Genomic DNA, 18,389 nt, shown 5'->3' with positions numbered 1-18,389 from the left:
CTGCAGGGTCCCACGGTGCCAGGGATAGTCTCTGCTCCCCGGCAATGTGCCTGAGAGGCAGGACTAGAGCCAGTGCCTGGGAACTGCTCCGCCCCAGTTGGCTTACAAGGATGAGGGATCCAGTACAACCAACTGCTGAACATCCCCGGGGGCTCAGCCAGGGCAGTAAGCGATAACAATGCTGCCCCAATGGCAGGGGAAGCATGAGCGGGATGTAACATTGGCAGCAGGACACTGGAGTTAAAAGCCCCTCACTTGGTGAGACCCACCATAGTGCTTCCATGGCCACAAGGGGTTGGGAGCTTGCCCATGGGGCAGCAGGGGTGGGAGGCTTCTGTCTAGGTACTCTCCCCCCCGCCAATGCAGAGAGGCTCACAGGGATGAGAGGGCTGTCTCTGGTTACCATAATTACACACTGAGTGAAGGGTGAGAGAGAGGCAGAGCCACTGGGAGAAGGGCCCGCAGGTACCGCAATTAGGGGAAACCTGAGATCCCTCCGACAGACAGGGCCACAAACCGACCTCTCTCTCCATTGTCCCTGGCGGCAGGCTGCTGGGCTGCACTGAGCAGGGAGTCAGTGCAGTCTGGATATCACAGCAAGGCCTGGGACACCCAGGGGACAGGGGTGTAGCTCCCAGCACAGGGAGGAGCAGGGACAATGGAGATTTTCAAGATTTCCCTTTGATAAATTCATTCACCCCATCCATTAGCCCCTCCTACATCCCAGCGCATCTGCCATTTCCCCAGGGCTGTGCCCGGGTGCCCTGTGGAGCAATCTGCCACAGCCACCCCCCTTCCCACAGCACAGACTCCCCCCTCTCCCGCTCCGTCCCTTCCATTTCCTCAAGCACAGCACAATGCCAGCCAGGATTAAACGGCTCCCTCCCCAGCACAGCGCTCGCCCCACCTGCCCCCTCCTCCCTGCAGCACGGGGCACTGCTCCCCCCTCCTCGAGGCTCAGTGCTGGATGCTGGGATCCCTCCTGCTGCCAAGGGCACTCAGTGACCTTCCTGGGAGGGCAAATTCCCCTCCTCCCACAGCACAAGCCCCAGGCAAAGAAGAGAGACTGGAAAGCGCCTTTATTTGGAAAATGATCTTGGTGCCCCGTGTTCCCCGACAAACCGCCACGTACCCGCCTGGGAGGCCCTAGCACTGTACAGCGTGGCACCAGGGCCCTGCCCCTCACGCCTCCCACAGCCCTGCCCCGGCTATCATGCCCCTCTCTCGCTCACACCCACAGGCTGGCAGAGCGGGGAGGGGAGGGAGACAGCAGGAGCCCTCCTTCCATGAGTCGTCTGCACCCCACATGGCCCTGTTCTTATCCTGCTCACTGTAACCTCAGCCCCCTGCCTGGGTCTGCATTCCCCTCTGTGCCCCACGGACCTGCTCTGGCCCTCCTCCCGGTCACCGTAGCCTCCTCTCATCACATTCACCTCCAACCCATGCAGGGCGGCTGGGATCCTGCCCTGTGCCTGTAATCTGCCAGCCAGCCCCCCACGCTGTATATCCCCCGACCCCCGCAGGCCTGCTGCGCGCCCACTGACACTGCCATCTGACAACCCCCCTCGCCCCAGCCTGAACTCCCCCTAGCAACACCTGCCCATTATAATTAACCACTGCCAGGCTGCCTCTGACGCTCCCCCCTCTGGCCACCTGGCAGCCACACAGACCCCACTGCGAGCTGCATCCTGGAGCAGTTCATTACATCACCCCCGCAGACTGCAGCGCCCCCTGGAGGCTTCCTGAGACCCCAGGGTGGGAGTGAACGACGCCTTCGAGCCGCCCAGCTGGCAGGGGCTGTGTTTGGTTCACATTGGTTCTCTAGCACAGGAAGCTCACGTGCACTGGTCGGCTGGTGCGTCAAGGACTCGGGTCTGAGGACATCTCATCGCCCCAACAGCTACCGGTGAGGCGGCTCCTGCTTCTGTGGGTAAGACAGGTGCGCATGCTGCACGCGGAAAGGCCGCGGGCTGAGCAGGGGGATGTGTCCAATCAGACGCAGAGGGGAGCCCAGGCATGGGATGCTGGAGTGAGACGGTGGCGACTGGCCTGAGCAAGAGGCCAGGGGAGGCAGGTTTCGGCTGGGAGGGGCAACGGGCACAGGGAATGGTATGATGGCGTCAGAGGGGACAAGCAGGGCAGGTGTGTAGCCATAGCGGAGCTGGAACATCTTGGGAGAGGCTGCGTTTTGCACCAGGGCAACTTGGGCTCGGGCTGGGCTCAGCAGGGCAGGTCGCTGCCCCTCGCAGCACGTGGGGAGCCCCCTGGGCTGCTTCTCCTTCCGCAGAAGCTGCTCCAGTTTCTCCACCTGTGTCCTGCGGAGATGGGACAGCATGCGGCTCTCCTGAAAGAATTCCAGGAAGGCATCCAGGGGCAGCTCCCGGCCCAGGAACATCTCCACCTGCGCCTGTGGGGCACGGAGAATGGGGTGTCAGCCTGGGCTGGGGGTGGGGGGCAGGAACACGCAAATCTGGGAGGGCCCATGGGACCCCGGAGACCTACAGCAACCATGAGCCAGAGAGTAGGCAGGAACCATGCAGAGCAGCAGGGAATCCCCAGGAACCCAACAGGGCAGCCGTAGGAGAGGGTGCTTTGGGGGTGAAATCCTGAAGTCAAGGGGGGGTTTGAGATTGACTTCAGCAGAGTCAGGATTTCACCCATGGCACATGCAGGCTCCCGAGAGGACGCAGGTGACACGTGGCTCGGTGGCCAGCTCCACGCAGCTCCCATCGCTGACAGACAGTACTGCCCGGGGCACCGGGCTCAGAGTCAGAAGGGCCCCAGCCAGTCCGATCCCCCAGCTGGCTAGGAAAGCCCCCCCTGCTCCGCCCCCCCACCTCCCACCTCTGCTCGCCCCCCCCACCTTCCACCCCTGCTCCGCCCCCCCGCCCCTCCTCACCCCTGCTCCGCCCCTCCCCACATTCCACCCCTGCTCTGCCCCCGCCCCTTCCCACCCCTGCTCCGCCCCTCCCCCCATTCCACCCCTGCTCCGCCCCTCCCCCCATTCCACCCCTGCTCTGCCCCAACCCCACCCCCATTCCACCCCTGCTCCGCCCCTCCCCACATCCCACCCCTGCTCCGCCCCTCCCCCCATTCCACCCCTGCTCTGCCCCAACCCTCCCCCCATTCCACCCCGGCGCCGCCCCTCCCCCCATTCCACCCCTGCTCGGCCCCCCCCACCTCCCACCCCTGCTCGGCCCCCCCCCCCATTCCACCCCTGCACGGACCCCCCGACCGTCGACCGCTGCTCCGCCCCCCCCCCTTCCCACCCCGGGTCCGCCCCCGCCCCTTCCCTCATTCCCCCCCTGCTCCTTCCCACCCCTGCTCCGCCCCCACCTCACCTCCATTCCACCCTTGCTCTGCTCTGCCCTGCCCCGCCTCCATTCCACCCCCGCCTCTTCCCCCCCCTGCTCCGCCCCCCCATTCCACCCCTGCTCCGCCCCCGCCTCTTCCCACCCCTGCTCCGCCCCTCCCCCCCATTCCACCCCTCCTCCGCCCCCGCCTCTGCCCACCCCTGCTCCGCCCCTCCCCCCATTCCACCCCTGCTCCACCCCCCCCACCTCCCACCCCTGCTCGGCCCCTCCCCCCATTCCACCCCTGCTCGGCCCCCCCGACCTTCCACCCCTGCTCCGCCCCCGCCCCTTCCCACCCCTGCTCCGCCCCCGCCCCTTCCCTACGTCCACCCCTGCTCCTTCCCACCCCTGCTCCGCCCCCACCTCACCTCCATTCCACCCTTGCTCTGCTCTGCCCTGCCCCGCCTCCATTCCACCCCCGCCTCTTCCCACCCCTGCTCCGCCCCCCCATTCCACCCCTGCTCCGCCCCCGCCTCTTCCCACCCCTGCTCCGCCCCTCCCCCCCATTCCACCCCTGCTCCGCCCCCGCCTCTTCCCACCCCTGCTCCGCCCCTCCCCCCATTCCACCCCTGCTCCACCCCCGCCTCTTCCCACCCCTGCTCCGCCCCTCCCCCCATTCCACCCCTGCTCCGCCCCCGCCTCTTCCCACCCCCGCTCCGCCCCAACCCCACCCCCATTCCACCCCTTCCCCTGAGCACTGCAGCAGGGGTCGGGCCCACCCGGCACTCACTGGGCAGCGGTAAGTGGAGCGACCCAGCCCCAGCCCCAGCCCGCTCTGTGCCGCTGGCTCCCAGCTGCGCTGCTGGTGAGTGCTGGGGGGGGGGGGGGGAATTTTATTTGTGGCAGAATTTTAAATTGTTTGGTGCAGAATCCCCTTACGAATATGGGGTGTTGTGTAGCTGTGATGGTGGGTCTGTGAGGAAGGGGGTGGGGAGGGGGCAGGTCTATGGGGGGCGCTGGGCGAGGGGTGCGGTGTGGTGGGTGTTGTGTAGCTGGGCTGGGGGGTCTGAGAGGAAGGGGGTGGGGAGGGGGCAGGTCTATGGAGGGCGCTGGGCGAGGGGTGTGGTGGGCAGGGTGTTGTGTAGCTGTGATGGTGGGTCTGTGAGGAAGGGGGTGGGCACTGGGCAGATCTATGGCGGGTGCTGGGCGAGAGGTGTGGTGTGCAGGGTGCTGTGTAGCTGTGATGGTGGGTCTGTGAGGAAGGGGGTGGGGAGGGGGCAGGTCTATGGGGGGCGCTGGGCGAGGTGTGCAGGGTGTTGTGTAGCTGTGATGGTGGGTCTGTGAGGAAGGGGGTGGGCAGGTCTCTGGGGGGCACTGGGTGAGGGGTGTGGTGTGCAGGGTGTTGTGTAGCTGTGATGGTGGGTCTGTGAGGAAGGGGGTGGGGAGGGGGCAGGTCTATGGGGGGTGCTGGGCGAGGGGTGTGGTGTGCAGGGTGCTTTCTAGCTGTGATGGTGGGTCTGTGAGGAAGGGGGTGGGCACTGGGCAGGTCTATGGGGGGCGCTGGGCGAGGGGTGTGGTGTGCAGGGTGCTGTGTAGCTGTGATGGTGGGTCTGTGAGGAAGGGGGTGGGCACTGGGCAGGTCTATGGGGGGCGCTGGGCGAGGGGTGTGGTGTGCAGGGTGTTGTGTAGCTGTGATGGTGGGTCTGTGAGGAAGGGGGTGGGCACTGGGCAGGTCTATGGGGGGCGCTGGGCGAGGTGTGCAGGGTGATGTGTAGCTGTGATGGTGGGTCTGTGAGGAAGGGGGTGGGGAGGGGGCAGGTCTATGGGGGGAGCTGGGCGAGGGGTGTGGTGTGCAGGGTGTTGTGTAGCTGTGATGGTGGGTCTGTGAGGAAGGGGGTGGGCACTGGGCAGGTCTATGGGGGGCGCTGGGCGAGGTGTGCAGGGTGTTGTGTAGCTGTGATGGTGGGTCTGTGAGGAAGGGGGTGGGGAGGGGGCAGGTCTATGGGGGGTGCTGGGCGAGGGGTGTGGTGTGCAGGGTGTTGTGTAGCTGTGATGGTGGGTCTGTGAGGAAGGGGGTGGGGAGGGGGCAGGTCTATGGGGGGCGCTGGGCGAGGGCTGTGGTGTGCAGGGTGCTGCGCAGTTGTGGTGGGAGGCCAGCGGGGATGTCTCTGGGAGGGCTGGGGGCTGGGCACAGAGATCTGTGGTGGAGGTGTCTGGGCGAGGGGGCACTGGCATAAGGGTGGGGCACTTGGCAGGTGGGCGGTGTGGTGCGGGCCCACCCCCCAGGGGAAGGGGCTGGCAGCACAGGGCTGGGCAGGCCAGTGTGTGTCTGGCAGCTGCAGGTTCATAAACAGCGCCCTCCTGCTGGGCTGCGCGGAGCGGGGCGCCCCCCCCCACGCTGTGCCTCATAGCCCCCAGCCCACCCGTCACTCTGATGACTGACCATCCCGCCCCCCTGCACCTTGCCCCAGGGGGGCCCACAAAAAGTTAATCCAGCCCTGCTGGGACGTCCCAGGGACTGCGTGGGGGGAAGCTGAGTAGCTACAAGGTGACCGGAGTCAGGCAGGTCAATGGCAAAGCAGGTCCTGCAAACTCACCTCCGACTCCGCCTCGGCTGCATCCAGCGCGGCTTGGAGCTGGCTCAGGGCGCTCTGCGGGCTCCACTTCCTCAGGCAGGTCTCTGCATGGGGGCAGAGCAGCTTCAGCCAGGGGCATAGAAACAATGGAGCCTCCAGCCACCCCCTCCGGCCAGTCCAAGGAGACGCCTCCGAGCCCATCGCCCAGCCTGTTCCTGCCCTTGGGGGGCCGTCACTTGGTGAGCCAAAAGCTCCTCCCGCAATGGCCATCAAGGCAGGGCCCAGCCAGTGAGTGACAGGCCAGAACCGACTCCCCCTCTGCATCCCAGAGCCAGAGCCTGGGGACAGCAGCCCCCGGGGACACAGGGTGGCTCCACTCACCCACTCGCTGCTGCTTTTCCTGACACGCCTCCCTCGTCTCCCGCAGCTCCTGGTACTTTATGGCCAGTGAGGCTTTGCCGTTCTCCAGCCGCGGCTGCAGGGACAGGTTCTCCTTGGCCAGGGCATAGTTCGAAGCCAGGCACATTTCCCGCTCCAGCTGCAAGCTCTGAAACTGTAGGGACATCATAGCTCAGAGCTAGCCACCCCCCACCTCGATGCCAACCCCACCTGCAGGGCCTAACCCCACCCTCAGCACACTGCTAGCCCCACTGACCAGCCCATCACAGCTCAGCCAGCCCAGTACAGAGGGTGTTAACCAGAGCACTGGCCAGAGCAGCCAGCTCCTCATCAAAATACCTTTTACCAGCTCCGCCTCTCAGTACCATTCTGATCCCTCCACCCTGGCTTCCCCAGAAGCAGTAGGGGGTGTGGGGGGGGGAAGAGTTCCTGGCGAGAGGCTGCAGCTGCATTAAAATCCAGCCACATGGGTAGGAGCCCCACACACCAACTGGCCTGGGGGAAATTACACAAAAACTCCTGTCATAAATAAACAGATCAGGGTTAAGGTCTCTTTTCCCTGGAAAGGGTTAACAAGCTCAGTAACCTGAGAAACACCTGACCAGAGGACCAATCAAGGAACAGGATAATTTCAAATCTCTGTGGAGGGAAGCCTTTGTCTGTGTTCCTTGTTTGCTCAGAGCTCTCTTTGGATCTAAGAGAGGTCAGTCATGTCTCCAAGTTCTCCTGGAGTAGTATCTATTATTTAATAGTGAGTATTAATTAGAAAGGCGGATTAGTCTTTTGAGTTGCTTTCTATATTTGCAATTGTGTGTTTGCTAAAGGAAATTCTTTATTCCTGTTTGCTGATATTGCTTTTGCTGAGAAAGGGGGAGGGGGAATGCTCTCCAGAGATTGATAAGTTTAGACCCTGTGTATTGTTCCAGCTTGGTATCACAGAGACAGTTACTTTCTTTTTATTCTTTAATAAATTATTTTCTTTTCTTTGGACTTGGTTAATTCCTTCTCTTGTGGAGATTCAAGGGAAGGGGAGGGGGAGGTGAGTCCCTCTTTGTGTTGAGTCAAGGATTTGACTCGGGGTAATCTCTCCAGAGCAGGCTGGAGAGAGGGAAGGGGGGAGGGGAACTGGCTGTTTCTCTCTCTCTGGTGAGATTCAAGGTGTTTGGATCTGTGTTCCCCAGGGGAAGTTTTTGGGGGAACAGGGAGTGTGTCAGACACTTAAAAACTGACTGGTGGCAGCTTTTACTAGATCTAAACTAGGATTTTAGTTTAGAGGGAAACCAAGGCAGGTCCCCACTTTGGAACCCAACAGCTCTAAGTGGGGGTGAGACCTATGACAACTCCACACATCTTGAATGAGCCAGACAGCTTCTCCCAGGGCTAAACAGGCTAACACCCCCTATTCCCCCCACCCACAGGCACGAGCCAACCAGAGAGATGGGTTTGCTTTCTGACAGGCCTGGGGAAGAGATGCTGGAAAACAGGCTGAGAAAGACTAAAAATAATCTGACCTGATTCTCCAGGAACATATCCCAGCACATCAGAGCCTAACAAACCTTCACAATTAATTCTAGTGGCACTAGCATTCCTGCGCAGAGCCCGGAAAGTGAACTGGTCATCTACTAGCCAGGGGTCTGGCGGTCAGAAGAGGGGAGGGTAACTACCTGCAGGGTCAAGTCAGCAGCCCAGCTTCCCTGTTCGCCCAGCGGCTGGTGCAGGGATTTCTAGCAGGATGTCAGCCCCAGATCATGCTGAGGCTCCACTTTTCATGTCATCCTCTGGCTCAGATAAATTGTGTCTGATTACAGTAACTCCTCACTTAAAGTCATTCCAGATAACCTTGTTTTGTTGCTGATCAATTAGGGAACGTGCTCGTTTAAAGTTGTGCAATGCTCCCTTCTAAAGTCGTTTGGCAGCCGCCTGCTTTGTCCACTGCTTGCAGGAAGAGCAGCCCGTTGCAGCTCGCTGGTGGGGGCTTGGAACCGGGGTGGACCGGCAGCCTTTTGTCATCATCGGATCGATGGACTAACCAAGGAGGGACCAGCAGCCCCCCATCAGCTCCCCTAAGTTCCCTGTGCAGCAGCTGCCCAGCAGGCTAGCAACTGCAGCTGTCCCTCCCCCCACTGCCATGTGCTGCTCCTGCCCTCTGCCTTGGAGCTGCTCCCAAAGACTCCTGCTTGCTGTGCGGGGGGGAGGGGAGCTAATGTCAGTATTAAATTGTTTGTTTAAAAGAGTGTGTGTGTGTGTGTGTGAGAGAGAGATCCTTCCCCACTCTGAACTCTAGGGTACAGATGTGGGGACCTGCATGAGAACCTCTAAGCTTAATTACCAGCTTAGATCTGGTTTTGCTGCCACCACCCAAATCCTTCAAGAGTTATTTGGGAAACTCTGTCTACCTTCCCCCCAGACTATCTTCCTTCCAGTAGCCTTGAGAGACTTCTCCACCAAGTTCCTGATGAACACAGATCCAAACCCCTGGACCTTAAAACAAGGAGAAAGTAACCATTCCCCCTCCTTTCCCCCCACCAATTCCTGGTGAGTGCACATCCAACCCCCTTGGATCTTAAAACAAGGAAAAAATCAATCAGGTTCTTAAAAATAAGGCTTTTAATTAAAGAAAGAAAGGTAAAAATCATCTCTGTAAAATCAGGATGGAAAATAACTTTACAGGGTAATCAGATTCAAAGAGCCCAGAGGAACCCCCTCTAGCCTTAGGTTCAAAGTTACAGCAAACAGAGGTAAAATCCTCTCAGCAAAAAGGAACATTTACAAGTTGGGAAAACAAAGATAAACCTAACACGCCTTGCCTGGCTGTTACTTACAAGTTTGAAATATGAGAGACTGGTTCAGAAAGGTTTGGAGAGCCTGGATTGATGTCTGGTCCCTCTTAGTCCCAAGAGCGAACAACCCCCAAAACAAAGAGCACAAACAAAAGCCTCCCCCCACCAAGATTTGAAAGTATCTTGTCCCCTCATTGGTCCTTTGGGTCAGGTGTCAGCCAGGTTACCTGAGCTTCTTAACCCTTTACAGGTAAAAGGATTTTGGTGTCTCTGGCCAGGAGGGATTTTATAGTATTGTACACAGGAGGGCTGTTCCCTTCCCTTTATAGTTACGACAATATAATATAGTCTTTTGTCTGGTGAAAAAAATTCCCTGGAACCTAACCCCCTCATTTACATTAATTTTTATGGGGAAATTGGAATCACTTAACATCGTTTCACTTAAAGTCGCATTTTTCAGGAACATAACTACAACGTTAAGTGAGGAGTTACTGTAATTTGAAGCACTCTCACTTCCCCCTCAGCTGCTTGAAGGTAAAAGGAGATTCTTGTCTTGTCCCCCCTGACTTGTCAGAACCTCCTGGCTGATGTCTCCATTGCACTGTCTGTATCAAGGGGTGGAGAGGCAGCTGCTACTCCCAGCCCCCATTTCTCTACCCTGAGTAACTCCAGCATCTGCCTCTGTAGCTTTCCCAAGCAGCAGCAGCAGCAGAGTGAAACTGAGTTGGTTCTGGTTATGATCACTGATGCCCAAACGGTTCTGAACAACCACTGCATAACTGACTAATCTGCAACTGCTTGGCAAAGCTCAGAGCAGCAGCAGAGGCACTAGAGCTGACTGCAGGCTCAGTCACATAGCCCTGCACTGGTTGTCTTCGAAAGGTTTTCTTCACAACCATAAAGATTTTCATTTGTCAGTTACTGACAGCTTAAACTCTGCAGAAATAGATGGCGCAGGCCTCCAAACTCACCAGGGAGACATTCCACTCTCTGCAAGCACGGACCCTAGGAATTCTTCAAGCACTGGTGTAATGGGGACAAGTTAACATTTCCCAAACAACCTGAACTTTGGGAATATTCTGGTGTTGGAATATCTGATCTTGCAGACTTAACATTGCATTAGTACCACCTGCAAGGACATTAAATGCAGGTGCTTGGCTGCTGGACACTAACCCTCCCTGGAACTGACATGCCATGTCCCTGCAGTTGTTGGTGGCAGCCTGGGAATTATTACTCAGCTGGGCTGGTGGGGTGGGATATTGGGTGAGGAATTGCTTTTCATGTCTGTCCTAGAAGCCATGTGATGGGCATGAGGATTTGCTGGTGCATTCTGTCAGCACCTTCTGGGGGCAATTTCTTTGGCAGTAATTCCTCAAGGCTCTACACTCTGGCCAGAAAGCCAACAAAGCGCAGACAGAAAGATCCACACAGCACTTCCTCCGGGGTTGTTTTCAGTGATGCCCCCACCGTACCAAAGGGTGGGGAGGAACCGGCTTTGGGAAAGAGGCTAATTAACCACTGGAACAATGTACCAAGGGTGATGGTGGGTTCTCCAACACTGGCAATAAGAAAAACCTCCAATCTTGATTTAATAACAGATCTGCAACAGGAATTACTTGGGGCAGGTCTCTGGCCTGTGTAATACAGGAGGTCAAACTAGCTGGTCACAATGGTCCCATCTGGCCTTGGAACCTATGATCTAGATCAGTGGTCTCCAAACTTTTTTGATCGCACACCCCTATCAGTAAAAAAATTTTGAGCACGTACCACCTGCAAAAACAAACAAACAAACAAAAACCTCGGACTCCCACCCGAACTGCTGAAGCAAAAAAAAAGGGCTCCTCCTGCCGCACCCCCAAGGATCCTCTTGCGCACCCCCTTTGGAGACCACTGATCTAGATCAGCAGTTCTCAAACTTTAGCAGCCCAAGGACCCCCATTTTGATTTAAAATTTTTGCAGACTCCCAAGACCCCCGCTCAGCCCCAGACCCCGCCCCCACTCCACTCCTCCCCCAAGGCCCCATCTCTGCCCCTCCTCTTTCCGCCCCCTTCCCCGAGCATGCCCCATCCCTCCCAGCACCCCCTGCCCGCCACTGAACAGCTCTTTCGTGGCATGCAGGAGGCACTGGGATGGATAGGGAGGAGTTGATCAGTGGGGCCGACAGACCCCCTGCAGTACCCTCACGTTAATCTATATATTTCAAAAAAGGGCAAGCAGGCCTCTGGAGGGGAACACTGGCTTTGGGAGAGGGATCCCTTTTCTCCCTTCACACCTAGGCTTTTCCCCATGCTGACCTAGGCCTACAATTTGGAATATTTTGCTGGTCTAGCTGGAGATGATGGGGAGCTCTTTGGACCATGGCGACTCTTCCTGCCTAATTACCCAGCCCAAGGCAAGCTCCCTTGGTAGCTCCAATCCTCGCCATAGCCTCCATTAGCTTTTTAGCACTATGAGTAGTCAGGGTGGCTAATAGAAAGTCCATCTCTTTTGAACAAGTTACTGTATCTAGTAATGACTTCAGACCAATTCCCACAGCTCCCCATGCTTCTACCCGGTAATTAGCAAATCTTTAGGTGACAAAGTCAACACTGTAAATCTCCCAGACAAACTCGAGTCCAAATGACAGAGAAGGATCTTGTTGATATGGAAGCACAGGAAGTATCAAGATACTAAACTAGAGTCTGAATTAAAGGTAATTCCTCACTACCTTGGAATATATCAAATCGAGACGATTGAAGCAAGAATATTGGATTTGGCTTTGATATCTGGGTGGGGAGCTTCTAACTCTCCCTGTTATTAAATTCTTTGCTAGACTGTAATCCTCTCCTCTGGCTAGCTAAGATTTTCAAGATATCCAATAAAGGTTCTGCACTGAAATCTTTAGACAAATCTATTCTCCCTCCGTCCTATTATTGTAACATTTACACATTTTTTGAGATGAGGAGTATGGTCATAGTCAAGAAAAAGATGGAAACATTATGTATGATAACAAGAAATATCTTTCCAAATATATCTAAAGCCACCCACGCTAGATGGAAACAACTATTTTTGCTTAAGGATGCTTTTGATTTCTTGCCCTCCTTTCTCTTCCCTGCCAAGCTTGGATTAATCAAAGCTCAAAAGCATGACATGTCTTCTGAGTACGACAATGGGAAAAACTTTCTGGGTTCCATTAGCTCCCATTCATTTTTTATTTGATCCTTCTTAGACGACTAATCTCATCTCTATTTAACAATTAGTCTTGTATCAATTTGAGCAAATTCAACTGCTTTTTTGAGACTTGCGTAAGATTTTTTTTTTAAATTAATTTTGAATGGTTTTTCCTTGTTATCCTTCGATAAGTCCTTGCCTGAGGACTTCTCTCTGAAGATAGTATCAGAGGGGTAGCCGTGTTAGTCTGGTTCTGTAGAAGCTGCAAAGAATCCTGTGGCATCTTATAGACTAACAGACGTTTTGCAGCATGAGCTTTCATGGGTGAATCCGAAGAAGTGGGTATTCACCCACGAAAGCTCACGCTGCAAAACGTCTGCTAGTCTATAAGGTGCCACAGGATTCTTTGCTTCTCTGAAGATAAAATGTATTCAAGAATTCCTGCGATATTGATCTTCATACAGCTTTACTTGGCCATTGATTACGAATTAAACAACAAAAGGCAAAGGACCTCATTGATATAACTTCGATGTTGAAAATTAAACCACAGCACACTCAGGAAATGAAAGCGTCACGGGCCTCAGAGCCCACACAGCACATCCTGTGCAGCTTGAAGTAAATGTTTAACAGCCTACCTAGAAACCAAAAATACTCCCTATGTGTAATATGGGTGAAGCGATAACATTTGGGAGTGCGGACTTCTGCATTTCTTGGCCTGACATGTTTCCATTTGCAACATTAATACGGGTTTCTGCATTTCACTGGTATATTATTGACCCACTATCTGGGCCAGCCACGCCGTGAAGAGACTCAAGGCCCAATACAGCATCACCTCCCCCAACATCTCCAGCATGACCAGGAAGAGGTATGAGGCAGCAGGTGCTGGTCACTGTGGGGAGACAAGGAAGAAAAAGGCTCTAGGCTCCCACAGCTGGTGTTCCCCTCTACTGGTCTCCTACCTCTTCTTCTTAACCCAGGTCCCGGGGATGCCAGATCCTGAGCCTTGCAGGACAATTCTCCCCATGGAAGTGCCGGCTGCATGTGGCCTGCCTGCCTGCCTCCCTCCCCTCCTGGCAGCTGCCCTAGCCTGGCACTCTCTGTGGCACAAGACCAACAGCGGCAGTGCTAGGTGGTGGCAGAGGGATCAGCTCTCAGAGGGGCTGAGGAGGAAAGCATGGTGCCTAGCAAGGCCCAGGATCTGGCCTGGGGCAGAAGGGGTGAGAGATTTGGGAAGCCACCTCTAAGGTGCCAAATGGGAGCAGACAAAAGCCCCCCCCCGGACTCCCGCACACCCAGACCAGGGGAGGACGGGAGCAGCTGGGGGTGAGTTTACAGGATGGAGTCTGCCCCAGCCTTCCCCCGCAGGCTAGGGGCTGAGTGGGAGGAGTGTTTGGTCCCACTAAGCTCGGGGGGGGGGGGGGGGAAGTCGCCGCAGCTGTGTGCTCGCCCCAGCGGTGCCTTGAGAGGCTCAGCCAGGCCTTGCCACAGGGCCCGCCCGCCCGGGAGACTGCCGGGGAGATACGAAGGATGCTGGTGTTGTTTACATTAAATGAGTCTTGTCACCATTTCCCCCCTGGCTGATCCCTGCGGACAGAGTGTTGGGGAGCCCAGCCTGGCCCCCATCACCTGGGTAAGGGGCTGCAGTGCAGACTCTCACAGCACCTGCCTGTCTGCCAGCCAGGTGTGATCTCACCTTCATCCCCACAGCATCTGAGCCCCACCTGGCGCACCCCCATCCCTTCCCCCGGGCAGCCCCAGAGTGTGGCCAGGCCAAACCGGGAGGAGAGGGACGGCCCATGGAGGGTGACAGGGCATGGGAGGAAAGAAGCCAGGGGATGGTGGGGTGGAGGGGAATAGGGTACGGGGGGGGGGGGAAGGAGCTGGGGGAATGGGGGTGGACAGGGCATAGGAGGAAAGGAGCCCGGGGGGATGCAGGGGAATGGGGGGGAGGGGAAGGTGCTGAGGGGATGGGGGGGGCAAGGCATAGGAGGAAAGGAGCCCGGGGGGATGCAGGGAGGAAGGAGGGGGATGGGGCATGGGGGGGGCAGAGTATGGGGGGGGGAAGGTGCTGAGGGGATGGGGGGGGCAGGGTATGGGAGGAAAGGAGCCCGGGGGGATGCAGGGAGGAAGGAGGGGGATGGGGGGAATGGGGGGGTGGAGGGGAACGGGGGGGAGGTGCTGAGGGGATGGGGGGGGGACAGGGCATAGGAGGAAAGGAGCCCGGGGGAAGAAAGGGGACGGGGCGGGAAGGAGCTCGAGGGGAGGGACGGGGGCGAAGCACCGGGGGGCTGGAGCTGGGGGAAGCACCGGGGGGCTGGAGCTGGGGGAAGATCTGGGGGGCTGGAAGGGGGCGGGACGCTGGGACGGGGAGAACGAGGGAAGCAGCCGGGGGATGGAGAGAGAAGGAACGGGGGGGGGGGGGCGCAGGCGGAGGGAGGCACCGGGGAAAGGACCCGAGGAGACGGGCGGCCCCAGCCGGCGCCCGGCCCCAGCCCCGCCCGGCGCCGGTACCTTCCTGCTCATGCTCAGCCGCACGATGCGCTCCAGCTGCGGCTCGTCCTGCAGCAGGCCGCGGAGCTGCGCGGTGCTGAGCCCCGGGGAGCCGGGCTCGGCCGCCCGCGCGCCCCTGCCCCGGTACATGCCGCCCCGAGCCGTCCGCGGGGAGCGGGCTGCGGCCGCACCGACCCGGCCCGCCAGGGGGCGCCGCGGGGGCTCTTAAAGGGGCCGCGCCCCTGTGGGCGGGCACTGCTGGGGCGAGCGCAGCAAGGAGCCCCTGTGCGCCGGGAGCGGGGGCTCGCTCCTCAGTGCTGCCTGGGCAGCTGGTGCCATCGCCCCCTTCCTACGTGGAGCAGCCCCGGGGCTGCCAGGGCTTCAGGGGAAGCTCAGCCCAGCTGCTGGGAGGCCACAGGACCCTACGCCGGGGAGCGGGTGCAGGGCCCAGGACTCCTGGGCTCAGGGCCGGCTCTAGACCCCAGCGCACCAAGTGCGCGCGTGGGGCGGCATTTTGCCAGCAGGGCGGCAGGCGGCTCCGGCGGACCTTCCGCAGTCATGCCTGCGGGAGGTCCACCGGAGCCGCGGGACCAGCGCACCTTCCGCAGGCACGTCTGCGAGAGATCCTCCAGAGCCGCGGGACCAGCGCCCGGCAGCGCGCCCCCTGTGGCATGCCGCCCTGCTTGGGGCGGCCGGATTCCTAGAGCCGCCCCTGCCTGGGCTCTATGGCTGGCCGGGCAGGTCGGCATGCACCTGCCTTCCCCTCTGCCTTGCAGTGAGGGTCGTGCCTGGAGCTGTCCCGCTGGAAGGGCTCTGCCTGTCTCCAGTTTCTCGCTCTGTGACATTAAAGGGACATATTTAAGGTTGCAGAGTGGAGAACTCAAAAGTCAAGAAATGCCAGAATTACAGCTTAGATCCCCTGCACTGAGTGAGAGAGGGGCCCGTGGGGTGCTGCCATCAAGGAGTGGGTCATAATGCACAACGGGGCAGAGTCAAGGGTGCCCAAGCAGTCATAAACCTGGCCTTTCCTAAGGTTTGACTGCTTGACTCTGCAACTGGAACATTCTTTTCATGTAGGGGGTTTGTGTGCAATTTCCTCGGGATTCTGAAAAAGATAGAAATAAATTCTGTTATGTGCAATTAGGTATCATCAGCATCAGGGGCGGCTCCAGGCCCCAGCACGCCAAGCGTCCACTGGTCTCGCAGCCTGCCTGCCATGCTTGGGGCGGCAAAATTCCTAAAGCCGCCCCTGATCATAGATCATAGAACTTAAGATCAGAAGGGACCATTATGATCATCTAGTCTGACCTCCCGCAAAATGCAGGCCACAAAAGCTGACCCACCCACTCTTGAAATAATTCTCTCCCTTGACTCAGCTGTTGAAGTCCCCAAATCCTGGTTTAAAGATTTAAAGTAGCAGGTAATCCTCCAGCAAGCGACCCCTGCCCCATGCTGCGGAGGAAGGCGAAAAACCTCCATGGCCACTGCCAATCTACCCTGGAGGAAAATTCCTTCCCGACCCCAAATATGGCAATCAGCTGAACCCCGAGCATGCGGGCAAGACTCTCCAGCCAGACACTCAGGAAAAAGACTTTCAATATCCCAACATTGACTCTCGGTACTAATTACCAGTGGCAGCACGTTATTGACCTATTGACTAAATAGTGTTATCCTATCAAACCATTCCCTCCATAAACTTATCAGCATATCATGTGTCACCAGTAGGGCTCCAGCCCAGAGCCTTCAGCAATGACTTACACCACTTGAGCTACAGGACTAATTACACAGGATAGCAGCAGAAGGCTGTTATCCCTGGGGGAGGAGAGTGGGGACAGGCTGTGCCCCTGTGGGCGGGCACTGCTGTGTAAAGGAGGTAGCTCCAGCTTTCTGTCCCATCCCCCCAGGAGATGATGCTCCATGTGGTGTCCCAGGAGAGGAGGATGGGATACTAGGGCCATGTGCAGGGCCCAGTGAGTGCAGATCCAGGCCCAGCTATTACTCCAGCACCTCCCAGTGCAGCCTCTGCTGCTGTGGTGGCAGGACCCAGTTGTTGAGAACGTTCTTGTTCAGTCATTTGTTTGGCAGGATACCAACATTTTCTGGAGAAACACAATCCAGAGCAGGGGCGGGGGTGGGGGGGGGCCTGCATTTGCTTTCCCCAGCTCCTGGCAAACTGCCAACTGAGCTCAGTTTGGCTGTTCCTTGTGATACCTTCCTGGCCCAGTGATCCCTGTTCCTGTGGGCATGCTGGGTGCTCTGACCAGCCCTGCAGATGCCATGGAGTCACTGCCAGGCTCTGAGAGGCTTCTGTTAAAACCAGTCTGACATTCCTGATGCCCATCTCCCTAGCAGAAGGGCTTGATCTGGACTTTCAGTGAGATGATGCAGTGCTGTGGAATCATAGTATCATAGAAATATCAGGGTTGGAAGGGACCTCAGGAGGTATCTAGTCCAACCCCCTGCTCAAAGCAGGACCAATCCCCAACTAAATCATCCCAGCCAGGGCTTTGGCAAGCCTGATCTTAAAATCCTCTAAGGATGGAGATTCCACCATCTCCCTAGGGAACCCATTCCAGTGCTTCACCACCCTCCTAGTGAAAAAGTGTTTCCTAATATCCAACTGTCGGAGAAAAACTCAGTTCTCGCTTTCTGTTTGGGTGCAGCAAAATCAAATACTTTATTCTTTCTTTAGTAATTACAATAGAGGGAGGGAGTGTCCTAGGAAACAGGGTCGCCCCAGTCCCGGACAGGTCTCTCTCAATTGGTAAACAATTACAGCAAGCATTTATACCTTTGTTACAGACAATAGCTAGCAATAATACAGACAGTAAAGAGAAACAATTGCATTTGTTTATACATAAGCCTTTCTGCTATCTTATTTGTCTCACTACTAGAAAAAGCAAGCCTGCATATTTGGTTATCACTGCAAGGTCGTAATAACTTTTCACACAGTTTATTCTCTGCCTCACACTATCTTCGCTTCTACAAATCTCACGTCATTAGGGTCACAGTTAGCCTAACTCATGCTAACTAACTGACATGCATTAAGATCCCTTCAAATCCTTGTTAATTCTTTCCCTGCTATCAAATCCCCCCTCATTCTTCTCTTCTGTAAACTAAACAATCCCAGTTCCCTCAGCCTCTCCTCATAAGTCATGTGGTCCATCCCCCTAATCATTTTTGTTGCCCTCCGCTGGACTCTTTCCAATTTTTCCACATCCTTCTTGTAGTGTGGGGCTCAAAACTGGACACAGTACTCCAGATGAGGCCTCACCAATGTCAAATAGAGGGGAATGATCACATCCCTCGACCTGCTAGCAATGCTCCTACTTATACAGGCCGAAATGCCATTAGCCTTCTTGGCAACAAGGGCACACTGCTGACTCATATCCAGCTTCTTCTCCACTGTAACTCCTAGGTCCTTTTCTGCAGAACTGCTGTCTAGCCACTCGGTTCCTAGCAGTGCGTGGGATTCTTCTGTCCTTAGTGCAGGACTCTGCACTTGACCTTGTTGAACCTCATCAGGTTTCTTTTGGCCCAATCCTCTAATTTGTCTAGGTCCCTCTGTATCCTATCCCTACCCTCCAGCGTATCTACCACTCCTCCCAGTTTAGTGTCAGCTGCAAACTTGCTGAGGGTGCAATCACGCCATCCTCCAGATCATTAATGAACAAAACCGGCCCCAGGACCAACCCTTGGG

General features: G+C 56.9%; 1 protein-coding gene across 1 annotated transcript; it reads right to left on the bottom strand.

The window, feature by feature from the left end:
- Positions 1-981: 981 nt before the first annotated feature.
- Positions 982-14,846, bottom strand: VPS37D (VPS37D subunit of ESCRT-I). Its single transcript, XM_044993360.1, has 4 exons — positions 14,711-14,846; positions 6,251-6,422; positions 5,891-5,973; positions 982-2,407 (listed from the first exon to the last, which is right to left on the bottom strand). Exons 1-4 carry the CDS (start codon positions 14,837-14,839, stop codon positions 1,901-1,903), a joined length of 891 nt encoding a protein of 296 aa, XP_044849295.1. The 5' UTR covers positions 14,840-14,846; the 3' UTR covers positions 982-1,900.
- Between the last annotated feature and the right edge of the window lie 3,543 nt (positions 14,847-18,389).

Source organism: Mauremys mutica, chromosome 19 (genome assembly GCF_020497125.1).
Source record: "Mauremys mutica isolate MM-2020 ecotype Southern chromosome 19, ASM2049712v1, whole genome shotgun sequence".
NCBI lineage: Eukaryota > Metazoa > Chordata > Testudines > Geoemydidae > Mauremys > Mauremys mutica.
Note: the sequence above shows the minus strand (reverse complement) of the source record. Positions and strands in the feature narration are given on the sequence as shown.